This window comes from Triturus cristatus, chromosome 4_2 (genome assembly GCF_964204655.1).
Source record: "Triturus cristatus chromosome 4_2, aTriCri1.1, whole genome shotgun sequence".
In the NCBI taxonomy this organism is placed as follows: domain Eukaryota; kingdom Metazoa; phylum Chordata; class Amphibia; order Caudata; family Salamandridae; genus Triturus; species Triturus cristatus.
Window position 1 is genome coordinate 380,274,792 of NC_140586.1, and position 13,258 is coordinate 380,288,049.

General features: G+C 42.4%; 1 protein-coding gene across 1 annotated transcript in view; it reads left to right on the forward strand.

The window, feature by feature from the left end:
• ZBTB41 (zinc finger and BTB domain containing 41) overlaps positions 1–13,258 on the forward strand; it is a 207,527-nt gene that overhangs the window by 76,160 nt on the left and 118,109 nt on the right. The window contains exon 7 of the mRNA XM_085601841.1: positions 8,093–8,188. Within this exon, the coding sequence (XP_085457967.1) occupies positions 8,093–8,188 (96 nt within the window). The remainder of the gene's footprint in view (positions 1–8,092; positions 8,189–13,258) is intronic.

A 13,258-nucleotide genomic window follows, 5' to 3' on the forward strand; every position in this document is an offset into this window, starting at 1 on the left:
CAGAATGCAACACAGTGGTTCCGGTTGACTTTACTAATAAGAATTTATTTCTACCCAAACAAACCCTTTTTTGCTAAATTAGGATAATGGAGGACTAGGAAAAAAACATAACTTTCTAACCTAGATTAGAAATGTAACCTATGAACTGCATAGTAACAAAAGGACTCTATGACAAAAGCAGCAACCCACTGACCTATGCACATAAAATACTGTTCTGTGAAAATCTGTGGTGAAACTGCACAGGAAGTGCTTACCCTTACACTGAACACTCATGATGGTGAGGTGGTTTGATGAAACCTGTATCAAAGCCCATAATTTGTTATTGTCGACACTCAAAGCTGTTCCAGGGGATCCAGATAGGGTTTGCACCTATTCAAAGGGTTACAACGCTGCCTTACAGGCCTGGAAAAAAACACTAAGAGAAGCGGCATACTCTGACATAGTAAAGGCCAGCGACCTTAAAGATAGTAAGCTTTTTTGGCAAACAGTAAATCAAAACTATATGGAGAAAGCCCAGGAATCTGTCCCTCATAGGGGTCGTGCTTCTAACATGTCCCAGGCAAGAATATCTGTATCCCTGCTATCTTCCATCCAACCCCTCTGCAACTAGGAGATCGAGATATATGATGTGATAGAGGCTACTAATAGGTGTCCTGCCTCAAGAGCCCTGATGGGATCCCAGCGGATCATTTCGAACAAACTTAGACCTAAGGGTTCCAATCTTTAGGGCTATTCCATTCATGGGACTACCTAAGACTTGGTCACACACAACAATAGTACCTTCAAGAAAGGATCAAAGTGTTACCACCCTATATTAAATAAACTCTACAGCCAAGTTAATAGACAGGATCCTGCTAGAATGGCTGCAAACCTGGGAAACTGATGACAATGTAGTTTCTGAACTCCAGTCCGGGTTCTGTCAGGACTTTGGAACCGTTGAGCAATGCCCCAGTCTGTACTTGTTAATAAACAAGTACACAGTGTCGAAGGAAGGCAAAGTCTACATAGCTTATATGGACCTTAGCTAATCCTTTGATTCAGTCAAGAGGTCAAAGTTCTGGGAAATTATGATTATCTAGGGCTCGAGTCCAGCATTATTGTTTTTCTCAGGGGGCTCCACCTACGAATGTATGACGGTATTTCGCATGCGTTTAGCCCGCATGCCTTCGGATCGCCGTCATTAGAACAAACGCGTCGTTAGGATACATTCGTTAAGCGCGCAAGTCCTTATAACGACTTGCCTTAGGGCTGCGCTGGATTTTGGAATAGTTTAATTTACTATTCCAACTTCAGTGTCTGCAACAGTAGGGAAGATGTTGGACTTTAAATCCAACACCATTCCACCAATGTTCCCCCATAAAGCAAGTCGTTGTAACGACTTGAGTGCTGAAGGAATGTGTGCTAAAAACACTTTTGTTATATTTCCGGCGCTGTGAAGGCACAGCGTGATTCCAGCTTCGTCCTAAAGGACAGTTCCCCCACTTAGAGGTAACTGCAAGCGTGAGATATGGCCCAGCCCAGGAAACAACAGACAGTGGTAGACTTGAACGTGGCACTCACCAGGGGTGCATATTGGCACCTTTTTTTTCCCTTGTATGTCAACAGCATGGAGAAGCATCTACTGAACCTCAGAGCTGACTGCCCCATGGTTGGCAAGCGTAGTATACCGGCCATGGTTTATGCCAATAATACTGTCTTGCTCCCCAGGACTGCAATCAGCTTGCAGCAAATATTAGACAAATTCTGTGCCTTCATGAACAGTCTAGACCAGCCACAACCCCACATTATGGTCTTTGGTCTCGGAGACAAGATAAATAGGCCCTTTTTTGCCAATGAAACAAAGATCAGTAAGGTTCTGTACTATCCCTAGCTGGGAATACTATTTGATGACAGGCTGATTGGAGAACTTTGAAAGCTGTCAGGGCAGCTGGCCTAGCCATGTGCACAGAAGCACTCTTAGGCTTTGCAGCTAGATTAAGCAGCATGCCAATGAAAGAGCTGTTAAAAATCTGTATGTCGAAGTGCTGCCCAGGCGCCACATATGGGGCTGATGTCTGGGGCCTCTGCGACCAACCGGGTAGAGAAGGTAGAGAACGGTTTCATAAAAGGCTGCTTTCTGTACTCCAGTCCACTAGCAATTACATATGTCACATGGAAATTGGGCTAGGGTATATGTGAAGCTGCAGCCTCTCCTGTTATGGTTGAAAATATGGACCAAGGAGGAAACCACAGTAAACTGTAAAATTCTAGCTGATTGCTTGAACCTGGGAGAGAGATTAAAAATTCCCTGGATTGCATACTTATCCAAGAATTGAAGTTGCCTGGATTTAGACGAGTTGTTCTTGAAATCTCGCACCTTCATGGCTGATTTCTCCAGACCTAAACTCTTTGTAGCCAAATGCATAGAGGAAATGATGTCAAAGAACTCTGAAATGTCCACAGTTGCAGCCCATCCTCAAATTCGTACCTGTTTTGGTATTGAACCGTACCTTTTATGAGTTAACAATGTTCAAATACGTTTTTTGTTAGTCAGACTATGCTTAAACACTGATCATTTTCTTGTTGCCTACCCCAGACAAGTTATGTTTGTTGCCAACTTGCCTTCCTCTCCTTGCAATGGATGCTACGCACAGAGCACCCTGTACTTTATTATTTTCTGCAAATACTGTTCTTCGCTAAGGACTGTGTTTATTTTACCACTCCTGTATCAGGCAAATTTTAGACAGTGCAGGGCTGCCATGGAGTTTTTGCAAAAGTTACAGACTGTGAGGGTATGCTTCTCGATTGCAATGTTTATACAGCGGGCTATACGTCTACGCCCTATAGTTGTCCCATAAAATTTGTTTTTATGCCTGTGTGTCATGACCCTGGCATAGTTTTATTATTTAAATGATAATGTATCTTAATTGTTTCTATACATTCCTGTCTGATTTAATTGCATCCTATTCTTTATGGTAGCTAATTAATTGGATTTATAATAATGTGTAAAATTAGCCTAGCAAAAAGTCCTTCTTAATCTTGATTTCTAAATCTGCTTTCCCACACTTTTTTTTCTTGTCACATCAATAGCATATTTTCCTCCTATGAAGGTATAGGAACCCATGCTTGTGCTTGTAAAACTTTTCCTGCATAGGCTCACTATCACATTCTTTAGCATAGCGCACCCATAGATGTTTTTGTCAACAGAATTGGCTCAAAGTTGGTGGGATATGCTATCATTCTTTTTGCGGCTATTTCAATATTATGTATCTAGCCCTTTGGGATTTGCCCAGCAGGATGCTTCTATGGCACATTTTGTATGCATTTTACTATTACTCTAGGAAGGCCATTATGCAGGTTTATGTATGATGTATGTTTGCAACTGCACTTTTATGATATTATTATACAAATAAAGGTTTTAGCGGTGATGCTGATACTGTTCTGTGATCTACACAGTACACACCGTTTGTAGCAGGCATATTAACCCTCTTCCTTATCTTAGATGAGTCAAAACTGCCATTAGACAAAACTCCGATCTCTCTGCCGGAAGGTACATTAATCCCCAGAGTAATCTTGGCACTATTATGGTTGCCTGAAAACTGTTGGATATACAAGGAACTCTGCAGTGCTACAACAGTGGAAGCCGTCTATTTGGTATTAGTCTGGCTAGAATTTTGTAATCTGTATTAAGGATAGCGTTCTATATAAATCTCACCAGGTTAGGAGTTAGCGGGTTGTGGGGCATTATTGTTAGTGCTTCTCGACTGGAGGGGAGCAGGAGTCTCTTTTGCTGCCTCTTCATACGTTTTAGTAGGTCTGAAATAGGTAAGTCAGTGTATTGATTGTAAAATTCAACTAGTAGCCTGTCACTCGCAAAGATTCTGCCATTCAGCATTCTCGGTATAGTTGCCTTAATTTCTGCTTCCATAGTAGGCTCAGCAGAGGGTAGTCGAGTTGTCTACTGCACATCCAAGATGGCGCCGTCAATTGGCCTCCATACACATCTTCTCTGAGGGGCTCAGGGTCATCTGTAGGTGACATCACTGCTAGGGACTTTCCCACCAAAACGTCAAAATGGAGCCCCCTTCTGTGTTGGCTGCAGTGGTCTGAGCTTCCTGCTTTGTTCAGTGGGCTTGGGTTGTCCTGTTACTGGTACAGTGTGACAGCTAATTAAGAGATGCAGATTTTCTTCCAAACCCCTTCCTCCTCAAGAGCTGAGTGAAGCACCGTTAATTGCTCCTTTTGTGTGGGGTGGCCTTTGTGCCCACCGCTGACGAGCAGAGTAATTAACTTGACCCAGTAGGGTGACAAATGGTCTGTAACCTGATCCTGAGGTGAGCCAGAGAAGTAATGCAATTCTGGACGACCCATAGGGTATACATGTAGGTTCTTGGAGCCTGCATATTCAAACTTGGCACATGTCTTACCCCAGTTTGATACCTTACTGGACTTTGTAGGCCTAAAGGAAGCAAAACTGCACTTTAAGGTAGATATCCTCCCAGGTGTATAATATATTGGCACTGCAGTTAAATAAACCCTGCTGACTTTATCTATGAATACCCACTACCCCAGGTCAACATGTAACCTTGTAGAGTTCTCTCTGCACCAGGCTACCTGTGCGCAGTTACCACGCTGTGCATGATGGTAGTCTTACTTGCGCAGCCCACACATTTGTTCACGTGTAACTAGCCAAATGCCCCTTACCGTGTCACAATTACCTTATCTTAAAGGCAGATACTGGCGGTAAACATGTGCAGTTCATTTGCCATATGTTTACTGTGGGTGAAACAAAAGTAGTGAGACTCAATCTCAGTATAAAGTCCAAAACCAGATGATGAAAAAGTAAAAAAACGAATCTCGACATACTAAAATGGACAAAACCTATTAGCAGCACAGTTCTACTTTTGTCTCCCACAGGTCTATAGGTGTTCTGAAGAGGTAACGGGGGGTGCACATATATGCCCAGTGTAAGCCTGTGGATGGGGACAACGCCTGGTCACTGCCCTCACCAAGTAGCACTTCCTGTGTGTCTTACTGTAAACTATCACACAGTGCCAACATGGCAGAACATTTCTTCCCCTGTGCAGAGGTCGCTGTGCCCACCCAGAGATATGGCAATGATAATGGGCAAACACTCCCTGGTGGTCACTCCAGCTCTTGAGTAGCTGCTATCCCACTGGGTTGGGCGACACGTTGGTTATGAAGACAAAAGGTAGGCAGACCTAGGTAGGAACTACATCCACCAGTGGCAAGATAGGCTTCCTTTGAAGTTAATTAAGTTCCTGGGCACCGCCCAGATGGTTATCTTGTCAGGGGTCAGTCAAGCCCTCTATCTTTGTCTCAGTTCTATCTTGTCAAGTGTCAACTGAAAAACTACTTTGGAGGCTTTTCACTGCAAGGACATGTCAACATAAAATAAACATGCTCTGATTTTTAAATTTCATTTGCCCTGCCCCTTGATCATTTAAGGGCTTCCTTAGGGGTGACTAATAAGCATTAAAAAGGAAGGTTTCCGTCTGGTAAAAGATTTGTTTTGACAGGTCAAATTGGCTGTTTTAAAAGTGCATACCCCCGCTGAAGGGCAGGCCTGGAGATATGTTTTGCATTGTCACTTTAGTGGTGGTACAATATGTGCTGCAGTCCACTAGGGACATCTAATTTACGGGCCCTAGGCACACTTTTGTACTATATACTAGGGACTTATAGGTTAAGATAAATATGCCAATCAGGAGTGCTGTATGGGCCAGAGAACGTACGCTGGGCAGCAGTGTCCCAGTGTGCATAGTCCAAAAACCAGCAATAAAACCTAAGAAAATAATGTGGGCCACAACTCAAAAAAACTGTATTTTCCTAAAGTATAATTGACGTCTTGCTGCTGATGTGAATCGCTGTCTGTGGTCAAGCTTTCTGTGAGGACCAGAGTCTCTCAACTGGGCACGAGCAAACCAGCCTGTCTGGCATAATTAACTTGTTGAATTGGGGGATTCAACTGTCCTTCGGCTCACAGATGAGGGACTTGTATAACACCAAGCAGGGTAGAACAGCACCTTCGTCACTGCAAACTATAACCTATTTCTTGATGAATTATTCCAGCTGGGTGTTGATTAGTGTGGTGTGCGATGGCTTCTGTCATAGATTGTGTTAATTGTGACCATACTGCTAGGGATAATTTAATCTGTGATCCCTGTGGCTGCACTATGAATGAACTGCCAACCCCACTAGAACGTTATGCTTATAAGTTATAATATATAATAAGACATAATGAAGTAATACTATTACAAAATGTGCCGCATAATGCCGCATAATTTACCTTTTCTTGCCGCATAATTAACTCAACCCTGCCGCATAATTTGGCCTTAATTCAAGTGGCCCTGCTTATAACAGTATTTGCTGCTCACTTAAGCAGGGTCTCATTCACATACAGGGACTACAGTCACAAGAACCCACATGGGGCAACCATACAGTACAGTCTGGCCCACTCCACCATCCGTCCGATAAGTCACTGGGACCAACTGAATCGGAGGGCACAGCCAGGCAGAACCACACATCCAATAGGCTCCTCAGTGCACTCAGACTTAAGCGTTTTCTGCTCATCACAAGCCTACCTGTAACGGCGGCCAGTCAGCTAACGCACATTGTGGGGTCCACAGGAGTGCGTATTTGATTCATTGGCACCTGCCACGCACAATGGAAGGAGCTGGCAAAGTGGTACACTAGATTTCAGTACTTAACCACAGAACTCCACAATACATCCGGCGCCTCCCCAGTAGTCTGGCCATGTTGCAGCGCAGGACAGCCCACCGCAAACCAAGGGATACGCCTGGATCATTGTGTTTGACACGCCCAGGCTCACCTGGACTTCCGCTGTCCATATTCCCTCTAAGACCGCAGCGTTCTGGGCCGGAGTGAGAACCCAAAGCAGCCCTGGCAATTTTGTCAGACTAGTCCCGCCGGGAAGGAGGAGGAGGTTGCAAGTGTGAAGCACTGCTGCTTTTGTTACTGGAGGCCGATATTGCAGCACCACCTTAAAACTGGCCCCCACTGCCTTAAAACCGCCCCCCAACCTTCGAGCTTCCCAGGGAAACGGATGTTACCCGCTGCAGCCAGTCCGTTGCAATCAGAGTGCATAGGTGGGCCCCCCGGTCTTGCAGTTCAGACTATCAAACAGCACACACAGTCAGAAATTGAGAGGCTACATGGCGAGCCTACAGTATGTCACAGAGAAGTGTAGCAATGCGCACCTCCTAATATTTCGCAGATGGTGCTGAGTTACAGTGAACTCATTTGGTGCTTATCTTGCAGGATCGTGACAGATGTGGGGTTTTTGCCCGGGTTACAGGAACTGCACTACTTTGTGGTATCTTTTAGAACAGCTAACTGTCCTTAGCTTGCACCTTTCTTGGCACCGATTAGGGAGTGTAGCCTACATAGTTTGTTAGGCCAGAACAGAGAACACAATTGTTTGCACGGTGTGATACATCAATACTGCTTAAATAACAAGTTGAGCAAAGTTAGTTTGCATCATATTTTGTTCTAGGTTTTTCAAAGAATAGATGCCAAATCTGTTTGGTCCAAGTTTTGCTTTTGTGCAAAGCTTAATATAATGCGATTCACGCTATCTAGAGCAATACCTCTGTTCTACATTTCTTTTTGTTCAAATGGCGAAAGTGGCTAAAAGCGAGCGTACAAGATTTTTCTCTACGCACTTCATCTGAAAGGTCTTAAAGGACGATGTTGTTGGCCGATTTAGTAAATGTAACATCAGACAGTTGTCACTCACTTCTATTTGTTGCATGACAAAGCTTCCCCGGTGGGCTTTCACTGTTACAATTTATTATCTAGAATCTTAAAGTTAATCTTCACAAAAGGGAAAACCAAAAGTTAAATTGTACACATAGCGACAAGTGTCCGGTTTATATTTAATTTTATCATTGACAATATTTCCTGTATTCTCTCATGAATGTGAAAGGCTTGCATTCCCTTATTTCACTGCAGGAGCCTGTTTACTCTAAGGAAATTGGAACTAAATTTGCAAGAGGACCGCATTTGAATGTGTAGGTTTGCACATGTATGCAGGACTGGTTACATTCAACTTTGTTTTTTTCCTATACAGAACAACATTGAAAGAACACATGAGAATTCACAGTGGAGAGAAACCACATTTATGTAGCATTTGTGGACAGAACTTTCGCCATGGAAGTTCATACAGGTACATTAAAATCAGGCTTTAAGGATTTTGTTGTTTTACAAAATGGTGACTCAAAAGGAAATGTATATAGCAAACTGACCATTTCTAAATGAAGCCACAAAGAAGCATGAGACAAAAGTTTGAGTGCTGGCTTTTTTGATACCACGGTACATCTTATTGAAGTAAATAATGCACACTTTAAAATAATTGAGATACATTCATCCTATACATTTATATTCAAGTCCTCTAGTTTAAAGCCAAGATGTCAGAAACCTGCTGTTGGACCTGGCCTTGTCTGCAGGGTTATCCCCAAACATTATGCCTTCCTCGGCTTATTTTTCTGACCTTTTTGTCGGTTTTAGGACTCTGAGCACTTTACCACTGCTAAGCAGTGCTAAAGGGCATGTGCGTTCTCCTCTAAACATGGTATGATTGGTTTACACATATTTGGCAAATATGATTTACTTCTAAGTCCCTTGTAAAGTGGTATACCATATACGCAGGGCCTGTAAATTAAAGGCTACTAGTGGGCCTGCGGCACTGATTGTGCCACCCACAGAAGTAGCCTTTCAACCCTGTCTCAGGCCTGCCACCGCAGGGCATGGGTGCATAGTTAACTGCCACTTCATCTTGGCATTCAAAACTGCTTGCTGGAATGGAAGCGCACAGGCGCTCCCACGTGCACTGACTGCCTATCGAGGTTGAATACCTATAGCTAGACCAGTATTTATGAGATTTCTATCATGGCAACCTTGTGTTTTCAGTGCAAGTATTATTTTAAGCCTCCCGTACCTGACTGATCTGGATGGCTGCTGTGACATGGTGTTCCATTGGGAGTAAAACGTTGGTGCTCCGCCGTGAAGCAAGCTCATTTGCCTTCCCTAATTTTTCCGTAGTGAATTTAAGAGAAGCGAATGTATTCCTGCCACTGTAGTCACTGTTATGTATTTGATGTAATACTTTGAACCAGCGTAATTTAAGAAGTACTTGTCAGGGTGGATTGTTTTGATCTTGCTTTCTCCAGGAGTACTGACTTAAAACTTACCAATTTTGAAAAGCATATAATTTATTTATGTTGTTCTGGTCCCAATGTGTTTATAATATAGAAAGTTATTTCTACATAACCCTATGTGGAGTATCTTCTGTAGTGTATTCATTGTGTTGCTGTGTGAGTAGATTGCACAAATGATTTACACAATGCCTCTGATGACAAGCCTGCCTGCTCTGTGCTAAGCTACTAGAGGGTGAGCACAGGTTATCTTGGTGTTTTTATCTAACTTACCCTAACTAGAGTGGTGGGTTCGGCTTGGATGTGATGCATACCTTAGTCAACCAGAAATCCCATTCCTAACACCTGCACACCGATCAAAGTGCATGACAGATATCTATTGAAATAGAGGTCATGGAAATAACCCCAAAGTAATAGTGCCCATATTATACCTTACACCATTGCCTAATGTCCTCAAACTTACTTTGCTAGTTGATGGGCAGACAAACGTCATATAGAGAAAACAATACAAAAAAGGAAGTTTGGAGTCAACAACAAAAAAAAACCGGATAATTCAGAAATAGCACTGTTGCTTTTATCAGCATCTTAAAGCACCATCTTTGTAGATTGCCAGTTTCTTTTGTGAATCCACAATAAAATTTCCCCAACAGTTTGGATCTGACGCATGAAATCGAGATTAGACTTTCAGTTCACAAATCACATCACTTGTCCTCGGAACAATCTTTAAGAAAGCATTTTAAATAGTAAATCCAGTCATTTATTGGTCACAACTTCTCAGCAGGTACAATTAACATTTTGAGGCTTCTCATTCCCATACTTCATGTTAGTGTGGTGCACTTCCGTTTTCAGGGATATGTATTCCGGAAACAAGTTATCCCACAGTCTCTTTTATATCAAAAACCAAGATGGTTGATCTTTGCTCCTTTGAGCAGACATATCCTTGCCAGTTAACCCCATCTATGGCAGTCCCAGTCTCTCGTAGCAAATAAAAATAGAAAGGACGCGTTTCGGCGCTTTAGCCTTCGTCTTGCTTGCCTTTTCAAATTTAACAGCATTACCTGTCATGTTGCCGCTTTTTAAACAGGGAGCTTAATACTGATTGAATGTTGGTATTAACACAGAGAGAGGTCTTCGTTCTACTACGGGGATTCGTAGTTCGTGAGTGTTCCTCGCAGCATGTAATTTCTTGAGGTTGGAGGAGAGGCTTCTGAAATCTGGCATTTGAGCAGCGTATTCACAGAGGGGCACGGTGGATACTTACCATGCAGTGAACTGAACTGTGTTTCCTGGCAGTGTGCCTATGTGGAGTGTTAATTTTGAGGGTGATTGGGCCATACATGCGAAAATAACTGAAATTACATGCTGCTGGGAACACTCACGAACTAGGAATCCCCGTAGTAGAATGAAGTCCTCTCTCTGTGTTAATACTAACATCCAATCAGTGTTAAGCTCCCTTTTTAAAAAGCGGCAACATGACAGGTAACGCTGTTACATTTTAAAAGGCAAGCAAGACGAAGTCTAAAGTGCCGAAACGCGTCCTTGCATTAAAATAAATATGGTTTTGATCGAAGAAGCCTCGTGAGTGCAGAGTCCTCTGTGGGACAGGAGCTTGCATTTAACGAATGGATCCACCTCCATTTTTTCTGCACCTATCCTCAAGAGTGCATAAGTCGCCTAAAGGTGGATTTTGGAGCATGGTATAGCTATATCTATCTATATATATATTTCACTCACATCAATTTCTTCAATGCGCCTTCAGGCGCAAACACAAACCTCCAAGGATGTTTGAAAAGTTTATTTGCAGTTGCCTAAGTCACCGTAACGCATTTTGGTAGTCTCCACTGGGTAGTTGTAGTTGGCACCATGAATTTTTGGTTTGCTTATAACTTTAGTGCCGTTTAATGAAACTTCATGAAATAAAAAAAAGATTTATCCACTTTAGCTCCTTCCTGGGAAGTTTTCAAGGTGATGCATTAGGCGCGGGCTGGGAAAGGAGGGTGCCAAAATGTGTTTCCTCCATTCATTTGTCTATAGGAAAAATAGACACTGCTACATTCCAAATGGCTGAATGGAATTACAACAGTTTGATAGAAAGCAAGATCTTGGTACAGAAAGCATGCTGTTTGTAATTTGCTGTAATTAAGTTCAGTAGTTTTTGACACATTAAGGTTTAAAAATATAGGTATTTAGCTCTGCAAAGGATCCGCAGACAAATTTTTAGATAAAATCTGATTGACTGCCACCATATCAACAAAGATATGATGTCTGCCATTTTAGGACTCGGGGATTGGATCTCTAGTCCCGAAACAAAAAGTTTAAAAAAGATATAAGGGGGCAGGGATAGGGATATGTTCCCCCTAGACATTGTGGGGCCAAAACCTATTTAGAAATCATTTTTTACTGTAAATTTGCAGTGGATCAGCAAATCAGTAAAAAATTATTTACAAAAGCAGCGACTCCAGCGATTTAATTTAAAAAAGCAATACCGGGATGCTCCAGGGCCTGGTTGGGGGGGTGGCTTATTGTAATTTATAGGGGAGGGAGCCATTCGACACCCCCCCCCCCCCCCCCCCCCCCAAACTTCTGCATCTCAGAGGCCCCAGGGACCCTGCCCCATGCGAATATATATATATATATTTATATATTTTTTTTTATTTTTTTCTTCTTCAAGGTACGTAGATGTGGATTTAAGACTAGTAAATCCTTACTTCCTTCTGTGCACTTAAATTTCAGTATTTTGGCCCTCAATATTGATTTAACAATATTCTGCCCCATCGATATTCCGGATTTAATAATTCCCAGCCACAAACGGGTGCTAAAGTTCTCTCCCACCCTGACAATTGTGCGGCCTTCCTTTGAAGTGCCAGCTGCTTACTCTGTATCCTAGAAGCAAGAACAAGGCACGAAACCAGCCAGGCACACTATAATTAATAATTAATAACAAAGTAATTATGGCAGCAGTTTTTTCATATTGGATTACATAAACACAGCCGGTATGTTTTCATAGCACTTTACTATTAAAAGTTAAAGAATCAAGGTTTTAATGAATGTTATGTAGTGTGAGAATATGATCTTCAGCTTGGCTGCAGAAAACATGCACGTCTAAAAGCATGTTACATTTTATGGAAATATTTTCCTTAACTCCTACGCTACATTACTACATAGAGATTCCGCGTAGGCACAGTTAAGGTACAAAGGTGGCATGTATGGCAAGTTTAGTATAAACTCCTTTGTTTTTTTTTTTGTTTTTTTAAATAGAGCAATGTTGATGGTGTTATTTAGGTTGCTACACCCACTACAAAAAACAAAAACATTTAGTGTCCCAAAAAAAACCTGAAATGGGCCAAAATAATTTTAATAGTCATGGTGGTAAGCGTGGTTTAGAAATTTGATTGCAGTGTGAAAAATGTTTTTATCAGGTCTAAGGACAGCAAGGTCTGTTGTTGTGATCTGTATTTGGAATATTGGAATACTCTCCATGTAATGGAATGGAGTGATGTATTGGATGATGCATCACTCATTCCAGAGGGAGAGAGAACAACGGAGTAACGTTGGTGCTGTGCTTTGAAACTGGCTGTTCTGTCAAATAAATCATTGACTTCAAGCCTCCTAAGAGAACGGATATCTTATTACACTGGCGACGAGTTGTTTATGCCTGATTGGGGACAGGCAACGTGGCGAAGCACCAATTCCCCTGCCTTCGGACTTCGGAAATACGCAGAATCGTATTTCACAATATTTTCTGATCTTTAACTGAGTGCGGTGAGGTGAGAGGACAACTTCACTTCACTTATGTGAGTTTGGCTGGGACTAGTGCGATTCAACAGGATTTCAACAAGTTTTCAAGAGATTTCCTACCGTTGTTCTTCACGAGCCTGTCCGCGAGCTCCTACTCCTGTGAAACGCATATGCTGGAACGCACGTCTCACGTTACACGTCCTACGCGCTGTGTCATCGTGGCCATCTTGTTTTCGATCTCCATGACGACGCTTTCACGGAGCGAGTGAAACGCGAGTGAAACACGAGCAACATGTTTTTTTACTATTAAACTTTATTATACACAGCAAAGAGGAAAAAAGCTG